Below are 22,648 nucleotides of genomic sequence, written 5' to 3' on the forward strand. Positions count from 1 at the left end.
CACGATCCACTCTTAAAATTCATCGCAGCGAATTTCTATTTATTTAAAAATGTTCAACGATTTAAGAGCGATTTAACAGAATACGAATCTTATGATTTGTGAGCTAAATGTGTCGTTGGAAAATTAGAGTTTTAATGGTTTTGCGTCTTCGCGTCGAGAAATTGAAGGGTAGTTTTATTATTGTTACAGACAAAGGATGGCTGATTGAAAAATGTCAAATAGGGGATCATAAAGATCTTCGATCGTTTAACACGACAGTCTAAGGTTTCGTATGAAATTAATTTTTTCATATCTGCTTCTTCGAGGGGTGTTTTCTAGGTAATTAATCTCGACGTATATCGGAAGCTCTTAATTAGCTCTAAATTTTTATATAATCACAAGTATTTTCATCAATTTTTTTACTAGTAAATCTCCTCCCCCACTTTTCAAATTCAACCATTCCGATACGGAGGTGAGATCAATTATCAAATTATCGTTTTCGGGTTTGCAGGTCTCATAAATAGATCTTTGATTCCTAAATTATTCAAATTATTTTTCAGCAAGTATAAGGGGAACGTCAATAACCCAACGATATGTATAATGCACGTGTATGGTATAGGTTTACGGATAACTATAATACTACAATAATTAGAAAGGGGAATCAGCTTGAGTTTGAAGGGTGATACACGTGTCCGTCAATTTATCTACTCGACGTATAAAAATGCCGTTTTTTTATTTTTTTTTTTTTTGTCAAAGAGAGATGAATAATAATATTTGCTGCAATAATCCTCATTTTTCAATCTGCTGTATAAAATCGTTTACATTTCATTTTTGGATAACGATTAGCACTATACGTTACAGGTATTATATGTGTATAATAGGGTTAAAAAAAAAAAAAACAATTCACGGTGAAATGGTGAAAAAAAAAAAAATTCCCCAAGTTTTTCCAAATTTTCATTTCATTCCCCTAGTATCCCTATTTCAGCGGTAAGTTTCAAATTATTCGTAAATATTCTCGTTCGCTATATTTCGTACCTCATTTTATTTCAAGTTTATTCGCGGGCAAGAAAATTCACATTCCCGAATATTCAGTGAGATTCATCTTCTCTTCGGTGAAAAAGAAAGAAAAATCATAAACAGGCTATTCCGTGAGAAATGTGTGCTACGTTAAATTAATCCGTGTTTTTTTGTTTTTTCAAAGTGACAAATGATCAGATTAAGTGAAAAAAAAAATCACCTTAACATTTGCATTTCGTCGACTGTGATATTACGTAGTGTTGACGTATGGATTGTTCCATTACAGTGCTGACTAAACGAATGCTAATGTTTCGTTTAAATTTTTTGTTTATGTCTGAATGACGAAACGATTTTTTTTTTTTTTTTATCGCTAAAAAGAAGATAAATCTCCCTGAATATTCGAAAATATGGATTTTTTAGCCTGCGAATAACCTTGAAAGAAAATTGTGTACGAAATATAGCGAGTGAGCATATTTTTGAATAATTTGCATCTTCCCGCTTAAATATGGACACTAGGGGAATGAAATGAATGTGTGAAAAAATTGGGACATTTTTTTTTTTTATCACCATTTGGAACCGACTTCACAGGCTCCGTTGTGAATTTTATTTTTAACCCCATATAAGGACCACCCTGGTACGTAATTGAAAAACCAAGGTAATGTTAAATAACTGTTGTTATTATACAAGTTGTACGGGATACAGTAGATCGTGCATACAGCATGCATCACCATTCAAACTCAATTAATTGAGTATTCATCGTTCAAAAATTAAGCCTTTCAATGTTATTGAAATACAAAACGTGAATGAAGACACGAGGTATCGATAACATCGTTTGAAAATTGAAAAACAAACGGATAATATCGCCGTCTTACGTGACAGTGAAAAATTCGCGATTTATCCTAATCATGGCCGTGTTTATTTTCGTGTTTAAATAGGTATAAAATGGGGGTGGATTAGGCATGGCAGTAATTGGTAAGTCACGGGATAAGAAATACACGCGTGTGCCCAAGATGCGTGAATAAAACGTGATCAGAGTATTAGAATTATATTAACGAGACTTGATTTTTCTTGAAATAATAAAACTTGCAATAATATTGCGCGCACGCGTGTATAATACTGTATATTTTTCATGTCCGTTTTTTCACTTTTTGTCTTTCTTTCTTTCTTTCTTTCTTTCTTTTTTCCCTTTAAGGCACTTGGCTTGAGGAAGAGCGTGAAAACGAATGGAAGAAGAAGAAGAAGAAGAAGAAGAAGATGAAGATGATGATGATGATGATGATGATGATGATGATGATGATGACGATGATGATGATAATAATGACGAGGAGAAGGAAGATACAGAGCAATCGCGGTGACTCGCAAAGTATACAAAGAGCAAGGAAATTCTGAAGAGGTGAGAATAAAACAATTGAGAATTATGTATAAATAGACAATTATCTGCTGCAACGAGTATATATATATTACACATGGATGTATAATAATATATATCATATTCCTTTCAACGATAAAACTTTCACCTTCTCAAATGATTCTCTTTTTTCATTTGTTTTACCCCTAATTTTCGAATCGTTTAAAGCTCTTCTTGCGTTACAAGCGGATCACTGTCTCCTGGCGATGATCGAATCACAAATATGATTTGCAAATTTACTTTTACTCGTTATGCAGAAAAAATGAAAATAATAATAACGATAAAAATTTTTATTCGTTGATATACGGACTCTCCAATTTTGTCCAGAAAACCACAAGAAAATAAAAGAAAAGCTACCTGAGAGTAGACAGTGATCGCTAAATCCCTATCAAGTGTGACTTTATATTATACACTCTATACGACACGGGTAATGGTTAGTCGTATTCGATAAGGGAACATACACATACATGTTATATGTATGTATAATAATAATAATAACAATTTTTAGAATTGAGAGTGGTAAAGAGTAGAAAAAAAAACCAAAAAAAAAATAAAAAATAGTCACGAATATCACGAAGAAAGTACGACACTATGTAGGTATATAATATAAGTATAAAATGTAAAGAATTCGCTTACCAGACCGACGAGTAGAAAAAACACTAGGAATGTACGCCCGAGAACGGTCTGGCAGAATACGTCGCCGTATCCAACCGTCGACATAGTAACGATCAAGAAGTAAACGCAGGTCCAATAAGACAGGTGCTGTGGATTCGTGAACTCGAACGGATCTCCAGAATTTTCAAGCTTCGATAACATACAATAAATACATAATATCAGTATAACATAAAATCAACATTTCATATTACGCGCGCCGCGCGTCACGGGATCACTGGCCAATAAAACATCGACGCGCGGGAAATTTGAATGTAAAAATTTGCCGTAAGGCAGGATGGATATAAAAATTGACTTTAATGACAATTTTTATACACATGTTACGTGGTTCTCCGTTACGTCTGCAATATACTATAGGTACGTATATCATGTTTATAAATACCAGGTGAATGATTCCGGCGGCAGTTAGCCATACGGAGATGAAAATCGACACGAGCTGGGCGAGACGAATGGAGCTCGACGTCTTTAATATGTTTAGGTACTGTAGGATGTCGGGAACGGTCATCAGTCGAAGGGCTCGAAGGAACCTCAGTCCTATCCACGTCCGGTCGAGATAAATCGAGACGAAAGACGGTGGTATCGTAAAGTAGTCGACGAACGAGTACATCTCTAGCATGAACCACAGCTTGTCACTGGCGGCGATAAACTAAAAAATTCAGATCGCTCGTTTAATTCGAAGAAAAGGAAAATGGACAAAAATGAAGAAAACTGGCTCGAAAAAAACAAACGAGCAGAGAACAAAAAATCCACATCGCAGATGTAGCAACTTTGCTTCTAATTAAAACAACATCCCCCCCCCCCCCCGACCTTGTGCAAATTAATTATACAAGCTAACGTTGATTCCTCTCTCTCTCTCTCTCTCTCTCTCTCTCTCTCTCTCTCTCTCTCTCTCTCTCTCTCTCTCTCTCTCTCTCTCTCTCTCTCTCTCTCTCTCTCTCTCTCTCTCTCTCTCTCTCTCTCTCTCTCTCTCTCTCTCTCTCTCTCTCTCTCTCTCTCTCTCTCTCTCTCTCTCTCTCTCTCTCTCTCTCTCTCTCTCTCTCTCTCTCTCTCTCTCTCTCTCTCTCTCTCTCTCTCTCTGTTCGGGGCTGAATGCATTTCGCTAAACATGTTGCGCTGCACGGGCTTGCCTCGAGAGTCTGCACGCTCGTTACCCTCCTCGTTGAGATCCGAAGGCACCTTGCCTCCACCCTCGGAGTTTACTTTAAAGCTCTCAAAGTACCGCGCACAGGTGACTGCGGCAAGTGCTCGACGACTGTAGTTCGTTACTTTACCGATAGGTAATCGGTAAATCATGGCTGCATGCGGTTCTAGCGATTTTCTTATTTCTTTCGCGTATAACGTATACATAGACGTTGGATAGAAGAAATGAAATGTCAAAAAAGTAATGAATGAAAAATGTTATTTACTCATTTTTAGGTAAAATCTACGTAGAATCGCATTGCCTAAGTTGTGGGTAGAATGTATTATTATACGTAAGGTGAAGCTGATGTCGGGTTGTTATACTTACGCGTATAAAAAAGTAGACCATAAAAAATATATTGAAAGCTAAGTCTATCTGCTGAGTAATGTTGTTACTCCACTTCTGGCACCGTTCCACCTTCTCGCTGCAACAGTTCGAATCAAACTTTACGTTAATTCAAACAGTCTTAGGTTTAGTCACCCCGCTGTCGATCGGCGTGAGTTGAGGAAATCAACAATCAACATACGCGTATGTAGACCTTTGATTAGAAAGTTTTTGGACGAGCGGTGAGAAGAGGATGACAGGAAGGAAAAAACGATTGAATACAAAATTTTCTTTTCAAATATACAAGTCGAGTGGGAAATACAAAAACTGAAAGGAATCGGGTTGAACAATCTCGGATTTGATACTTACTTGGAAGCGTCGATGAAGTATATTATGAGCGATGCTATACTAAGTATGAAGACAAGGACCACCTGAAAGCAGAGAGTAAAAAGTTCACGTTAATTAAAACTGATAACTAGTATATTAGAAAACGATGATTCTACGTTTATTGCTTCGACGCGATAAAGAAAAGTGAGTATACTGTAGATCGGGGTAGTTAATTTTTTAACGTATATTTTTTTTAAGGTGCCCCTCGAAAAATTTGTGACAAATACTGCAAAAAAAAAAAAAAATTGAAAATATTTAGAGGTCCCTACCAATTGTTGTAATATTTTTTATTTATCCTTATGCGCGCGCTTTGCGGACTTACGTATATATTAGTTCATTTTTGTTTTGTATCCCGGACCAATTAATCGTTACCCAATCAACAGCAAATTATACCTAACAATTCCGCAGTTGGCTGTTATCGTCTTTTATATATATAATAATAATATATATATTTATATTTACAAGTCCGTCATTTTTCATTTTCTCAGTATTTGTCAAAAATTTATTTACTGTCACCTTGAAGATATCTTATCGACATCAGGTTCGCGTGAAATGTATATATAATGTGTGTAATACGTATAACGATTATATTATTACGTCAGCTTGGTAACTAAGCGGTTAGTTATAATTGAATAAAACATTAACGGAGATAAGAACTGAGCCCAAACGGTTCGCCAATTAGCACATTTTTAACGCCGGCTTGTTTCCTTCCGTAATTGTGCGTTCGTACTTACAAGCCCGCTCTTTTCACACTTTAATGCAACGAAACACGTGACGCGATATGATACGGTTATAACGCGCAGGATATAAACGTAACAAAATTGTACACGTCATCGTCGCTATATGGCTAGGGTGGCAAGAGTTATGTATATATATATATGTGTGCGAGTGTGTGTGTGTATTTATTTAAAACGCTAACCAGGATATTTGTCGCGTGAAATTCTATCACAACCCCGTGCACGCCCTGCGAGAATATTTAATAACAACTTTCGTAAAACGCTACATTCGTAATTACATACCACGTTGATTGGTCGAAACGTTATCGCCATTTTCTAACAATTAACTAGAAAAATAACGAAGCGATCGAGGGTTGATTTATTTCACGTGGGCGAATTAACGAGGAACTGACTCTACATTTGGAAATCATATTATAACGATTTCGATTTGTTGATATTGATTTTTCAGCGATTTTTATTTCAATATCTTGTACCTTGTGGTGTGAATTTTTTCAATCATTTTCTATCCTACCAACACCCGTTTATCATTTATTTTCATTGCTCTTCGAAAACAAGAAATACGAAAAAATCACTGCAAATCGTCAAGAATGCTTGAGATATCGTTGGAAATCAACAAAAAGACGATACGGCACAGACCTCGATAAAGAAGATCAATGAAGTGAAACGGTAATTTAGCTTTCACCACAATACCGCAAATTTTGCAGGATTACCAACGACTTTTTCATATCGTTCCACAAGTGACTGGCAATAATTTTATTTCGCAGTTGTCCCGATCGATTCACCAGTTAATCCAAAGAATCTTTCGGTCATTTATAAGTCACCCTAACTTACAGTACGATATTCGATTGTTCTAAAAAAAAAAACCATGTACAAATTCCTCTTTTGACCGGGCGAACTGCTAACAACAAGAAGAAGATGAAAGATAAATTAAGAATTATGTCAATCTCCGGGCCAAACAGGGAGGATCGTGGTAGGCCGACGCCATTGACGACGATACGACGATACGACGAGACGTCGACGTCGCGACGCCATGAAAGCCGACGGCGACGAAACTGCGTCGTTCTTTGTACGGCGGATCGACTTGCTGCCGTGCAGGGGTCGAGGTCAGGTCAGGTCACGGATCCAGGGCTTCTTCGTCTTCCTCGTCGCCTGCTTCATATATATATATATACATATATTCTTCATCTTCGTTTCCAGCGGAAATTACCGTCGGCGGAGGATTGAAACCGGATCGCGATCCATTAATCAATCGAGTTAGTTTATTCGCCAGTCTTTGTACAAGGTATACAATACACTTATTATACATAATTCCTCGCCAAATGTTTTTCCCCCAAGTAAAATTTATATCAACCTTTCGTCGATTCGAATCGATTCACCGAAATGGCTGTGCGGGTATAATTTTATCATTCATACGTCCAAAACTTCTAAATATCTTTTTTTTTTTTACTGTCTATAATCCGGGCCATTTCGCGTCCTCTTGAGATTAATAAAAATAGCTAACCTGATCGACATCGAATTCGTTATATGTACGGAAAAGAAACGGCGAAACTCTGCAGATCGAGTGCCCGATTGCGCATGCGCGAGTTTTGTCGTATTTTCACGCAGGCTGACCACCTCAAGGTTCAATTATTAAACGTCGCTTTTACGGAGGTTATGTGATTAATGCGAGTTCCATTGTTCACGGTTAAACAGTTCTCGAACGGTTGCAATTGCCGTGATTGGGAAACTCTCATTGTCGAATAACATTCGGTGACAACACACGAGTATCAATTCGTCGCTCGAGACGCGAATAATTTGACATCTCGTGCTCAGTTTCCGATTGAGTTGGCTCCCCTGTCCAGCAGATCAGATGGAGATATATACTGCCGCTGTAGGAACTCGCCGACCAATAGAGTTCGATTGTTTCGCGCATGCGCGTTCGGTAGGTAAGCCTGTCGATAACCCCGACCGTTTTCTATCGGTAAGACAGAAATCTACAAATACAATAATATATTGTTTGACCCGCGGCGGATCGCCCGGTTATTTGCATTGCGGCAGAATTATAATGAAGGTATCCCCGGGTGATATTCTATAATTCGCGGATCGTTTTGGCAATCCGGACGCAGCGTTTCGCAATTACAAAGCCTTTATAACAGCTACACGTATTCGTAGGTGTAACGTCGACTCAGGCTTGCCACCTTCTGTAATACCTTGGAAATATCGGTTCACGCAAATAGACTTTTAACCGCAGATTTGTTGTTCGTACATCAGCTCGTGTTCAATACGTGGCAATATACGACAGGCCTTAAAACCGCTTACACTGCGATTTCCCCAAAGTCCCGATGTGATTCCTCCGCGGTTTTCACCTCGGGCATTATTGCAGACGAGTATGTGTACGTCACACGTCTATAGGTGTACAACAAGTCATGCATGTATGTATATTAGCTTGTACATCTGCACTCGGATACGTGACTCGAAGCTAGAAATACCTTCGGGATTTCTGCGGAGCTGCAGCTGCACTTCAATGCATCAAAGTTATACCGCGGACACGCGACCTGCACAACCAATCAAACTGATCCCTCCTTCCTCTACACTGATATCGGTTCTACCTGTTGAAACCTCACGTCGGCTGACTATTCCGACCTCATCGTCACCCTGCCGCAAAGACCGACAAACATTTTGCAACGATGTTCCATGAAACGCATTAAACCAGCTGAAAAATTCAGTTTCAACAGCTTGTAAGAAGTTCTGGTAGAACGAAGGGAATCGTTAAGACAACGGTTTAAACATCACCGTGGGAATTGCATATTCTCGACATTGAAACATCAAATCTGTTTGTTTAGTTGACTGCATTTTTTTGCAATTATAGATCGAAATCGGCCTCAACGTCAATGTGTTGATACTATCGTCGGTAAATTACACCAAAAGTAACTGCAAGGAAACATTTTATCGAACAACCATTATCAAAAACTACAGCGACACGTACCACAAAATCAATTTAATTTTCTTCAAAAAAAATTAGTATACTCAAGGACCGTTCGCAATAACCGCAACACAAAAATTTCTCTCAATTATTTCTAACATCGGTGTTCATTCTTTTGCAAATAATCATAATATTTAACATAAATCCCCCTCCATCTTTATTTCTGCAATCCTTCAGACCGGTCTGTTTTATTCTTCGTAAAGCTTAATCAGATACATATGTACGGTATGTAACCTAAAATTCAATGAATACGTGGCTGTGTAAAAAAAGAGCAAAAAAAAAAAAAAAAAATGAAACAAGAAGAAACAGAAAAAATCAAGTGTCAAGTACACGTGTAATTTTATTTGATTTTTTATGTTTTTCATAATTAACCGGTGTTCGTACCAGTCCCAGGTTTTTTATACGCATCGCGACACGCGCTTCGTTTCCGGCCACACGGTTCGATCGTTAAGTCGATTATGACAGCTATTAATTTTGCGTTTAAACTTCGCTCCCCTTCTCTTCTTTCCGAATTCCTTTCCCCGCGATTTTGTCTCTCGACATCTTCAAACGTATTATTTTATAGGGTGGTTCTCGAAGAGGTTATTTTCGAATTTCCACCGGCTCGCACCACGAATCGACTCAAGATGATTCGAAAATAATTCCCTTATTTTTCCAGATTCTTATCTCAACTCTGACCCGTGCCCCAAAAAGGGTGGATACCATTCAACCCTTTCAGGAGCTCGTCAAATCTACCCAACGGATTTAGATGAAATTTGATATAGATAGGCTTCTTGGGTCACTGATTACGAATCCGAACTCGAGTTTATAGAATTCAAAATGGCGGATCCGATATGGCAGTGTCAAATGACTTTTGGGGTTTTGGTCCACCATATTGGATCCGCAACTTTGAACTTCCAAATTTTGAGTTCACATTTGTCATCGGTTACCCAAAAAACCTCTCTCTACCAAATTTCATTTAAATCCGTTGGGTAGATTTGACGTGCCCCCGAAAGGTTTGAGCGGAGAAATCCACCCTCTTTGGTGCACAGGCTATAGTTAAGATAAAAGTCTGAAAAAATTATGGAATCATTTGTTAATTATGTGGATAGCCGATAGTGAAAATTCAAAAAATGCCTCTTCGAGGACCACCCTGACATATAACCAACCACTCCTCCAGAGTCAATTTTTTCGCAACAAACTCGAATCCGCGGATTCCGAATTATGTACACAGTGTACGTGGGGTACTCGCGGTGTGAACGGAGCTTGATCTTCACCGGCGAGGTGCGTGCGCGCCGTCAGATCAATACGTGTCTCGGTGGCGACCTCACCGTTGTTGCACACATCCGATGTCCCGCGTAGGTATGCGAAATGTGCAAAAAAGTATAACACGAGCATTCGTCCGATTGCAAAGCGCGAAAGATTCACACTTTTTGCGTGTCGAAATCCACGGCGATCAAACGCTCGTTCAAATTTTCAAACTTTCTCATTTCCATTGGCAGGTAAGTTACCTGTAAAATATAAATTCTTCATCGCGTCCCAATTCACGTTGATTAAAAAATCCGATTTCGTTTTCTGCGCGTTGATCAAATCCGGATTTCACTCACGGAAGCTGATCGTTAACTGCGGATATATATATATATATATATATATATATATAATATATAATACATGTAGGTACACGTATACATCTATAGATACACTGTATATAAATTCGGCAGAAGGATACATTATTTCTGGCCAACGCGTTACGGACTCACGAAAAATTATATATACTATAAATACGAAGCGCATGAAAATATAAATAGAATTAAACCTGCAAGATCCCCCCTGCTAAGACTCATTTTCTCGATGCTTGCAGCGCTCTCCGATTAATTCTCTTTCTTTCCCTCCCTCCCTCCCTCCCTCTCTATGTCTAGCTCTCTTGCCGAATTTACAATTTGCCAAAAACTTGTGATTCTATTATTGACTAGATAGAAGTACAAGACACGGAGTGCAGAGATTTGGAAATAAAAGTTGTTCCCAGGATGTGTTTAGAGGTTCACCTGTTGACCGTCAAACTGACGTACGATGACTTGAACAATATTTGATGGTAAATATTGCGAGGGTTGAATTTTGACGTCACGGCCGCGGTAAATTATCGCCAAAGCCGTTTTTAACCCGATCAGTCATGCGATTCAGTTTTTTTCATTTTTTTTTTGTTTTTTTCACTGGCACGGAAGTCCGATTACACGTTTCCTGTGTATCTTTGCGACGCGGAATGGGGATCCGACGTCAAAAATTTTTTAAAACTAAAGACAACCCCTAAAATGGAGTGAAAACGGGGCTGATGAATTATCATTTCAATTCAATGAGATTTATATGAATATTTATTTTGAGAGAGTAAGATTTTAAACTGATAATAGGTGCAACCCCCAATACTATCTATGTGCACCCCAAAGGCGGATAAAAACTACCCCTATGCATTGATTATTTGTAAATCTAATGGCAATTCTGAGATCTCTGTTTGTCAACCAATGAATTCCAAGCGTTTTTAGTACCTGTACGTTTACTATCAAATTTCCCCGCCAACGAATTACATTTACGAAAACACGTTTCCGTTGCATATGATTGCTCATAACGATTATAAACAATTACGAATTCACAAAAAAATCCTAATCATTTCAAAGTTAGAGTACTTTTTTTTTTTTTTTCTTTACCTGAAAATACGAAAAAAGAACTCTGCGTGGAATATAAAAAAAAAATTGACAAAAGAAACACGAAAAATCAAAGCGTGCCATTATATTGACTTCTATGACTGAAAGAATTAACCAAAAAAATGTGCTGGTAAACTGTCTGGATGATTATGATCAAGAGAGGAATACTACACTTGCATCATGCATGTAAGAAATAAACAAGATACGTTAATAATCGTAAGCGTTACGAGTTCGGGCATGTTTGTCGTCCTCGAGAGGATAAGGATAAAAACAAAAAGTAGGATTGCTGTTCGATAGAAGTACCAGAATGTGGAATTTCCATGGACGCGATAATCTTATTCGTAGAATTAAAAAATGTGGCAGGTTCGAGTGCGGAAAATTGGATAGATGGTAAGTCGAAACACATAAAGACAAAGTATAGAAAGGAGAAAAAACATGGAACAAAAAAATCGAGAACCTGCACAAGATCCTATATCATCGAGAGGAATTCCGACGACTCTACATTTTGGCATTCTACGTTCCGACCTTTATAATCTTTCACCTCTCCATTCGACTCCGACTTTCACCATTTTTAAATTCTATACGTCAGGTTTTCGCTTTTTAAAAAATTCGATATCGTTGCCCTTCGATTTCTTCTTCTTCTTTCTACGTGTATTTCCACTCCTTCGCAACCTCGAGATTGATCATTGCTAACGGAGGCGAGAATCGATATCGTTTCGTAGACGCTGCCAGTAGCAGGAAGGCCTTCTCAAAGACTGCAGAGATCGTCGATTCCGCTTCGCCCCAATTCCCTCGTGACGTCGGCTTCGATAAGCCTCCGTCAAAAGCGTTCAGCGCCCCGATTCCCAAATTGCACCGATGATAATGCATGCGGAGGACGACCGAAGACGCTACGACCGGTTGGTTCACCCCTTCGACTCTTGAACCACTACCAATTTATGGTGAAATCGCGATACCTGCATCAATGAAATCCTTGAAATTTTACGCAAATGTAACTATTTAAGCCAAACTATCGTCGTCGATGACACGTTATCCAGTTATTGCAAACATTCGCGTATTATGTTTGTTCGGTTTTCCACATTTACTTATCAGTCGAATGAGGCCTTAACGTCAATTTATTTTTCTGCACCATCATCGAATCATCGCAATAGCTATACAAGAAAATATAGTGAAAACTATCGTGACGAACAATATTAATAACATATACTACATTTTTTCATCACAGCTGCAAAACGTATTTTCATTTTTTACTCGGAACTGTATTAATTTTTATTTATTTATTTATTTTTTCATTATAGTGAAATATGGAAATAGTCATAAACTGTTTTCCTGAAATTTCTTTCATTGTGTAAAATTAGCTGCAATCCTTATACCGAAGCCTAATGAAATCATTTGAATTTACTAAAATCTTTGAAATAGTAAATATAATCAAAAATTTCCTCAAATCCAAAATCCGACGTACCTGGAAACAGAATTTTCTTACTACATTTTTTTTCAATTCCCATTCGCACAATATTTCCTCTTTACTTTTCACTTATTTTAACGAATATGCGGATCAACGAATAAAACTCCCACCGTTTTATTATACGAAGGAACTTTCAATCCTTTCAACCCTTCGCAAAACTATAATAGTTCCAAAACTCCGAAACTCATTTGAAGACAAATCGGTTTTGTTCGTTCGTTCGTTAAAAATTTTTTTTTTCCCCTCTCTTTCTTTCTTCTCTTTTCTTTTCTTCTTCACTTTTGGCCAGATACCAAATTTTGTGTAATAGGTACACGAGAAGTTCGCTTCTGTACCGTTATTATTCATCTCCTATAATCTCAGTTTTTCTAATAATTTCTCTTCGTTTTCTTATTTGTTTTTCCTTTCTTTATAATTCCATTATACCCATAATACATATATATATACATATAAAGACACTTGCGTCGATTATTGTTAATTTCCTCGTATACATTGAACCATTTTATGTAATTGATTATGTAAAATTTGTCATGTTCAATACTATGTTCACATTGTAATCTCATTATTAATTTTCGGTAAGCGTGCAGTATATGAGTGTAATACATAGATGTAATGAGGCATAAAAATATTTTGATTAATCTTCGCATCTCTTCGATGCCGTAGACATATGTATATAATGTAAAACCGTATATAATACGAAATACGTTCTATTTTCGTATTGACATATTTCAACTAGGTGTTTTTACTTCTACAACATGCGATTGGATATAATTCCTTGCGTCATTTTCACACGTCAGGTATATTTCAAGCTCACGGGCAGGATCAGTGAACACCGAAATAAATAATTTTCACGTCATTAATATTATGTACCTATACACGCGTAAGCGAGCACGATCTTTTGAGCGACAACTCTTGAAGTGAGAAAGAATTTAAGAAGAAGAAGAAGAAGAAGAAGAGGAAAAAATAGTACGATGGGGAAAAAATAAAAGAAACAACTAAATAAATAAAAACGACATGTCACAAGCAATGAGAAACGAATAGAAATCTCAGCACTCAGTTTCCTGGATATACGCCAAGTTGAAATCAATCTTTTGCGTTTACGGGAGGGGGCTGAAAAAACCGTGTACATTATATATACGCGTACGCAAAAAGCTGTAGAGTTATCATTAGTACGGGATAAACGACAAAGCCTTTTTATATCAGCTTCGGTAAGTGACGGAAAGACATTTTACATATCGAAGCAAAAGTTTTTCAAACGTAGCTCCGATGTGGGTAAATTTAACTAAATTGAATTGCAAAATTTTATCCATTGCAAATAAATTTTCTTGCTTATAATCCGAGGAGAAATTTTTTTGTCCTTCATTAAACGTAACAAAAATTCATCCGTTAAAGTTGAATTTTAACGTTCTCGTAAAAACTCCAATAACTCCGGGCTTTCAGTTCAGGAAGAAATTTGTATTTAGGTATACAAAGATGTCGTATTAGGGTGGTGAAATTCAAATATACGAAATCCCCGCTTCGTGATCGAAATACTCGTATCTTATGGAAATGAAATTGGGAAAAACTTTGTTCGCTACTTTGAAATTTTTTAAATCATTGACGAGTATACCGAAAATAACGAAGAATACAGTCGTTTAATTCTTAGCTACACTTGACAGAATGATAATTTTATAAATATTAAATTTTGAACGTTACTTAATATACGAACGTTTTCGTTAACGAATTTTATGCATCGGAGCTTTTATGCAGAGCGTTAAATTGTCTAAAAAAAATGTCCATTTTCCAACGGCTCATAAAATTTCGAGGAGTAACAAAAAGTCTCTTCCCCGTGTTACGTTCCGTAAGATATAATAGCTCAGCCGCAAAGCGGACTGTCGTAGACTTGACATAGAAGCCTAAAATTTTCCGAAATTTAAATAAAATTTTCTTAACCAATTGAAATGCTTTTGAGCTCCTGGGATAGTAAAAGTTCAAAAAACAACTCTATTAAAAACCACCGTAACGCATTATAGTATTCTATTTAGCAATAATTCACGATCCGAAAATATTATCGGAAAATCGTCATCGGTGTTGAGAATCTTTTCTTTCGTTACCGCGTCAATTTTCTTCCACCGCAGTTGGATTAAACGTGTATCGCGAAAAAGTTAAGGAGGATCAAGCGATTTTCATCATCGCTCAGCTAACAGTGCAGAGAGTTTCGGTGTATTAAACCTTACCACCAGCCGTGGCAAATCACCTCGAGTCGCGAACTGTAAGCTAAACCGAGTCAAGGCCTTGGCTCCTGACCATTTACCATTCCTACGTATAACCGTGCTGCCCCAAATTTTCCGCTCCTATACCTGCAATCTGTGTCAGCTGTTTCACCTGACCCTGCCTCATTTTTTACTTCGTTATTATGAATGTAATATTGATTATTTTTTTTTTTTTATTTTTTATTTTTTTTTCCTCTTCCTTACCCCTCAAGCTGATTTCTTCGCCGCAAGTATTTGTTTCACGAATTTGGTAACGATGAATTATTTATAAAAAAAAAAAAACACACAAACGCAAATGCATGGAAAATTTCCAAAAATCTGTACTGCTTTATATTTGTTGTTCATTTATTTCGAAAAGTATTTCTTATTTTTTTTTTTTTGCCCCCGTTTTCGGTATTTTTCTCACATAGTTGTAATTTTTGTCATTCCTTTTCATCGGTTTCTACTTGATTTTTCTTAATTTTTGTTTTTCTTGTTTTTCTTTTTTTTTTTGTCTCTTCTTTTCTTTCTCCCTCTTTTCTCACTCCTCTTATTTTCGCGCGGTTTGCGCAAGCACAACAAAATTTAAAAATATACCAAAGTATAAGTTGCGCAACCGTGTAAATATGTGTACAGGGGCGATACCATTTTTATTTTTAATTTTTATTCTTATTTGTTTAAATTAACCATCAGGCGTGCGATATTTTCTGACCACCGAAACCTGTATATAGTAAGATTGATTTTTTCTACAAAATTCAAGGCTTATTCATCGGCGTTAAAAAGAGAAAATTAAAGTTGACAAGTAACAATTGAAAATTTACGTTATTATTCGATGTACGGAACGAAAGTTTATTTATTTAATTACAAGCTCAACAAGAGAAGAAAATATTTCCGTTCAACTGCGATTATTGTTAAATTTTAAATAAAAGCGATCCAAGCGCAAAACTGAAGTTTGTTTAATTATCGTATACAATAAATGTTTCATAAAATGGGTAATTTCTCTTAAAATTCGAAACATCGTTATGATTTCGACAAAAGCAAACTTTGCCCGATAAAATTCTTTTTATTCGTTCCTCTCTTCAAGCTGCGTGGAAGAAATGAAAATTTGACATCGCTGGAAAAACCGAGATCGAAAATTCGCGTAGAACGGTGTAATTGAATCGATGAAGCGGCGAGTATGACAACTGAAATGAAAGAGTCGAAATAATAGAAAAGTGGGGCTAAAAGGAGAAACATAAATAAGAAAAAAAGTGAATCCAAATATAAAAATAAAACCTCGAGTGCCAGAAGCTCGCGTGGCGGATAAGTCGAGCTTAAGTCACAGTCACGTGCTGCTCGTGTTGCCGTTCTCTGTTGTCCAGCATTTCACCCGGCGTAGGTATAAGTAGGTGGTTACACGTATATGTATATATATATAAAATACGTATATTCAAAGAGTGAGCCATCCTTGAAAGATCGTGGGCATGCTAAATGATACGCGCATAAATTTCAACTCACGCCCGGGGTCTACGCCCCCCGTGAACAAAAATATATATCTGATACATTGAATTTTCGACACCGTTATAAGGCACGACCTATAAAGTGAACTAACTAGGCTCTCTTGAAATGAAAAGAAAATTTATATCTCGAGTGGAAAAAGAGAACAAACATTCTGTACAAAGATGAGCATTTTAACAGTTTGAGTTCGTTTGATTTTCAATTATATATATATATATATATATATATATATATATATATGTATGTATGTAAAAATTGGGGTGAGAAAAGAATCCAAAAATTACTACAATCGTTATTATTATTATTATTATTTACCACTGTATTATAATATAATTTCTTTAAACAACGCGCGAGAAGGTGATTTTGTGACGAAAACTTATATTAATATCTGCATCGCACGGTAAGTAAAAACTTATAAAATTACGATCAAGTTACTGCGAAATATCAAATCTATCTCGGAGTAGGTCATTTTTTTTTTTTCCATTCCAACTCAGGTGGTACACACCTCCGTGTATAAATAACGTACGTTACACCGAATAATCGTACCGACAAATCGAACGTAATATTACACCTTGCATTGTGCGTAAAAAAAAAAATAATTATTAATTATTATTGTTGCTGTCGTTGTTATTGTTGTACCGTCATCTTTGCATTATAATGTAGTATAGAAAATTCCACGTGATCCATTGGCAACCGGACCAACTCAGTCGTGTATATATATATATATATATGCATATACGTCCTAGCAATGGGTAAGTTGGGTATGGTATATTGTAAGATAGCGCGATGACGTACTTGTGTGTGTTTTTCTACAATACCGATTTACGCATGCATGCACGCGCAATACCCGCACCACCAGCGTAAAATATGAAACAATATGTAACGTGGAAAATTGGCAAAATACGGCGAGGCGCGCGTGTCAAGTAATACGTCGGGTCGCAATTTGCCATCAGCGGCAACGTGTACGATACATACGTATCATCATTATTGTTATCATTATTGTTACTATTATTATCGTTATTATTATACCCATGCAGAGGCTGTACCTTTATGTACGCGTCTATAAATAAAACATAGTGCTCTCTATTTAGCGTGTGAATATGTATATCAGTCGAGGGGGTCTCTCTCGCTCTCTCTCTCTCTATCTGTCTCTCTCTCTATCTATCTCTTCGCGACAACAGTTAGTAACGACTAACCGCAAAAGCTCTTACCGACTATTTATAATATACGGACACCCTCCCTCCCTCTCTCTCTCTCTCTCTCTTTCTCGCTCGCTCTTTTTCTCTCTGCCAACGTGCGGCAGTTATACAGATCCTAGGCTAAGCCTCCCCGGTACTTTTGGGTCCAGAGTAAAGCCAAAGAACCCTGTTTCGTCGATTTCAATATCAGACGCGTCAAGTCGATATGTTATATTACGTAACGAGGAAAGTATAACCAGGAAAAATTTACCACACCGAATTTCTTGATACCTACAATGAGAGAAATTTTTAGTTCCGGTCACCGCTCGTTCCTTAACTATTTTCATTGTTTTAACACAATCGAAAAATATTGTTCTAGGTACGAAAATGAAAATTAGTTTTCTAGCTGTTAACGAAAAGTCGGGTATCCGTTGCTGTTCTTTCTCATTACGATCGCTGTTGCTATATTTTCTTGCAACTTTTGCAAAAATTTGAAGCTCGTGCAACGATAAATTGACGTTGAAGCCTCGTTGAACTAGAAAAGTAGAGTAAACCTCACAAACCGATTTTGCGTTGCGATAACCAAAAAAGGATCGACGATAGCGAAAAATGGTCAGGCGTAGCTCGTTTTTCGTAATTCCAACAATGGTCAAACAGTTTTCTAACGATACCAGTTTTACTCAATTTTTCTAGATACCGTAACAAATGAAATTCTTCCCAGCGTGACATGGTGGAAGATCGCAAAATACTCGTCGATTTCTTCCCGAAACACCCTAATGTTATTACATACATGTAACAGCGCGGCAGCTTGCGAGTAGATAAAACGCTAGGGAGCCTTCTCATCTCGAGTTGTTTGTTTTCGGTAGTTTTACACACGTATACAGTGGAACTGCTTCGGCACTCTGGCCGCGAACCGTATACACGCGGAGAGTGATCTCTCTCTTTATCCTCTTGATATCCGACAGGTTTATGATCTCCCAGAAGCCCACATACGTCCAACATACACTTATACCATATACACTAAATATTTTATACATATAGTTAAAGCACATCAGTGACGGATGGAAAGAATAGACGGTCGGACACCTGTTTCCTTCTAAACGCGGCGGGTATGTTTGTTATTTCAGTTTGAACTTCATTAGATGTATAAGTAGATTACGTACGTAAGTAGGCGAAACTCGGAAATCTTCTCCAATATTTGTTTTACGCAAAGAAAAAAAAGTGACAAAGTCATTTTGCCGACTACGGTGAATGCGCGACATTTTTCTCATATATGATTACATAGGATTTACAGTATCGAATATAAAAATTTTACTGTATATATATATACGAGTAAGGAAATATATTACGTGAATAAGAAAAGAAAAAGAAAAAATAGAATCATGTGTAATCATCCTTAATCATCAGTGATTTTGTTTTTGTCTTTAACGAACAACGAATAAGACTATCTTACTGGCAAAATTTTCAAATTTCATTTAATTAACGTCAAGGTTTAAAATTGTTTATGATTGCTATAATCGTAACGACTACGACACGACAGCAAATTATTATATTGATTAATAGAAAGGGAAGTTTTCGTGATGACAACGCGATTACAAAATCGCTAAAATAAGGGGTGCACGATTTTTCTTCCAATTGCTTCTCTTCGGCGTGAAAAACCGAAGAAAACGAAGCTACGTAAGAGAATCGACTGAAACGTCAAGCGGCTATATATTTGCGATCAATTAAGGCCGCATGATCGATCGCGAGCTGGTCCAGGATATCGGATACCGTGCGAGGGATCGACGGTCGAAAGTACGAAGACGGATCGAGGATACCGGATACCGGATAGAAACTGCGAAGGATTTCCAGAAAAACGGTCTGCGTTAATAAAGAGCGAGGCGAAGATATAGCGGATAGTGAGAGAAATAGGGAGAGAGAAGGAAAGAGAAGTTGAAAAATAAAATACGCGTGTGCAAATATTGGCGTGAAAACTTTTGCTCGACGATCCGACGATCCGCTTACTTTCATATATTACGTAAGTTATCCCCACCCCCAGTCAAAAGTCAAAACTGCGACAATGAGAAAAATTTCATTTGTTACAGTAATTAAAATAGTCAAGGACCGAGCGTTAACCGGAACTAAGAATTTCTCTCAGTAAAAATTGTCTAAACAGCCCGAGAATTTCTTTAAATTATATCAGAAGCACACTCCATGCCTCTTGCCTTATTTCGTTTATTGTTTGATATCCTCTATTTTCTACTTATGATCCCCATTTTGTATTTTGGCAGAGTAGCACGAGTTTGATAGCGCAAAGTTCACAGATGGTGATCATACATTTTTTATACAAATTTGTTGTACATTTTATTTCAAACGTTTACGTCTGTCGTGTATTTTCTTTTCATATCTCACCGAAGTTGTCCTTAGGAGGCTCTCACAGTTCCAGGACATTCTGTTAAACAAATGCCTCTCTCTCTCTCTCTCTCTCTCTCTCTCACACACACGCATGTCCTCTTTGTAAACGTCCGTTAAGCTTGTCCAATATTGTCATGGATAAGATAAACCATCAAATCCATCTATCTGTCGGTCTCTGAATTTTATACAACTGAATAAACCTCGAATATCTGCATCTCGAAAACTGACAATGAAATCCATTCTATTACAACTAACGACGTCGTCACGTGACACCGTGTAATTACAGTGTGCAGGAAGCGTCGAGCACCGACCCGACAATTATAGGGGATCCTAATTGTCCGTGTTACAATACCCGCGGCGGTTTCCATACAGAGAGAGAGAGAGAGAGAGAGAGAGGAGAGAGAGTGTGAGAGAGGAAGAGAGAGAGAGAGAGAGAGAAACGAATCTTCGCGTTCCTCCGAGCCGTGAATAAGAGGGCAATGCACATATAAGAGTCCAGACTCCTAGACGCCCGGCGAATCGCGTCAGAGATGCGAATTTTCCCTCTTGAACTCTGACTGCCAGAGCTTTTCGCCGACGTACGATTTTGCACGTGTACGAAGGGGGGAATTCCATGCGAACCCGACCGACCTCTGACCCTCACAATTTCTGATCTTGGTCGAAAATCAAACCCGTCTCCAAAAGTGACATTAATTTTATTTACATTCCTTTGACAAAATCTCGTATAATTAGGATTTTTCAAACCAATATGTCCTTGGCGGTTATTTAATAACGTGAAATCTTCACTGATTCAACCTGGCAATTTTGTTCAAATTTGTTATTCAACTGCTCGATTATTTGTAGATATATATAAAGTGATTTTGAACGGGACTTTGTTTTTGAATTCTCAAAACATTCTCAGAGACTGTATTTTCTATTCCAAACATTTCAAAACCGGGTGCGTGATAGGCCAGGTTTTTCATTTTTTCAACACCATTTTTTTTTTTTGTCAAGTTGAACACCGTTCGAACGGTATGAAAATTCCAAAAAAAATTTCTAAACTTCTATTTTTCACTTGTGTTAGAACATATCTAGACCGGTTCCATAAACGTGCGATTTTTGTCCATTTCTTTGGCTCATTCACCTTTTTTTTTTCATCAACTTCACAATGAATATGATCTAAAAATATTCCACGTGAAGAATAATGTTTTAGTTGATGAAAGAAAAGTAAAAGTACTAAAGTAAAAGTAGAAAAATATCAGCCTATCACGGGCCCGGACTTGGAAATGTTTGGAAAGAATGTATAGTTTTTGAGAATTTTGCAAAAGGTTCTTTTCAAAATAACTTTAAATACTTGTAAATAATCGAGGAGTTGAATAAAAAATCAGTAAAAATTTACGGTACTGTTTCAGTGCCTGGGAAAATTGTGGAAGAAATTTTTTTGGTTTAACTCGCATTGAATTCCCCATATATATATATATATATACATAATATGTTTCTTCCATCCCCTCCTTCTTTTTAAGTGTGTAGGTACCTAACTCCTCACGTATTCTTATCCGTATATCCTTCACCCTATCCAGCAGTTTCGCCGATTCCCCTCGGGACGTTGATCCAGCCGATAGACGGGCTACTCCGGACTTGAACGTCGAGAACGGTCGTCAGGAACGCATCGTAAAAAGTCGAGGATTATTTGGAGAAAAATTCGACGGTCCGCGGTTAGAATTTCCGAATGGTAAAAAAACGGTAACGATAAGTCTGACGGTTAAAGTTGAACATTTCGTACTTTGACCCGCGCCCAAGGAGATGACAAGGCAAAAAAGTATCGGTTCCGTATAACCTAGCTGCGGCAAAACTCTTTTAAATCTGCTTCGAATGAGAACCTTTTTTTTAGCGTCGTATTTACACGTAAGTGCAAACCAACTGCGAGACGCGTCTCGCTGGTCAATAAAATGTATCGAAACGACGACCGTTCCCGAGTTCAACAGTCATACGAGTGAGTTTTGTTCGAAAACCGAGGACTGGCCATTAGCCAAATGGGCTAACGACTCCGTCGACCGAGAGAGGGAGAGAGAGAGAGAGAGAGAGAGAGAGAAAGAGAGAGAGAGAGAGAGTCAAAATGTGAGTATAAATTTTAAGTTGTAACGATACTTTCCTAATATCATTCTCGTTGCATAGACACAAGGGTGGTCGTTAATTTCCAACGCATACTTCTCACCCCCCGGTACCGATGGATAATAACGAAAAAACGGTGTGTCATTTATTTTAGATTTTTAGGCTTGATTGGAAAGGGTGCCGGAATCGATTTGAAATTCAATATGAAAAAAAAAAAAAAAAAAAAAAAACCTCATTCTTAGAGTAAAAAAGAAGTGAGCTGTTGTCCGATTCATTGATGTTTGGTCGGAGAAAAGGGGAAAACAAAGAATTTGAAAAAAAAAAAAAAAAAAACGAAACAACTTGGGCAGAAAAATGTATTCCATGGTGTTCTTATCGCGTTACAACGTTAAAGAGACTATGTTTGTTCCTATCTGTGGTATAAAAGTTAAACAGTGTTAAACTGTGCTCCCGG

General features: G+C 37.3%; 1 protein-coding gene across 4 annotated transcripts in view; it reads right to left on the reverse strand.

Annotated features, from left to right (window-relative positions):
- Window positions 1–22,648, reverse strand: part of slo (calcium-activated potassium channel slo) — a 113,305-nt gene that overhangs the window by 76,013 nt on the left and 14,644 nt on the right. For 2 of the 4 annotated variants that reach the window (XM_069135607.1, XM_069135606.1), the window contains exons 2-5: window positions 4,950–5,011; window positions 4,584–4,680; window positions 3,459–3,722; window positions 3,041–3,208 (exon numbers count right to left, since the gene is read on the reverse strand). In XM_069135607.1, the coding sequence (XP_068991708.1) occupies window positions 3,041–3,208; window positions 3,459–3,722; window positions 4,584–4,680; window positions 4,950–5,011 (591 nt within the window). Of the gene's footprint in view, window positions 1–3,040; window positions 3,209–3,458; window positions 3,723–4,583; window positions 4,687–4,949; window positions 5,012–22,648 lie in introns of all 4 variants that reach the window. The other 2 variants (XM_069135605.1, XM_046621338.2) reach the window with 1 other exon arrangement.

Source organism: Neodiprion pinetum, chromosome 4 (genome assembly GCF_021155775.2).
Source record: "Neodiprion pinetum isolate iyNeoPine1 chromosome 4, iyNeoPine1.2, whole genome shotgun sequence".
NCBI lineage: Eukaryota > Metazoa > Arthropoda > Insecta > Hymenoptera > Diprionidae > Neodiprion > Neodiprion pinetum.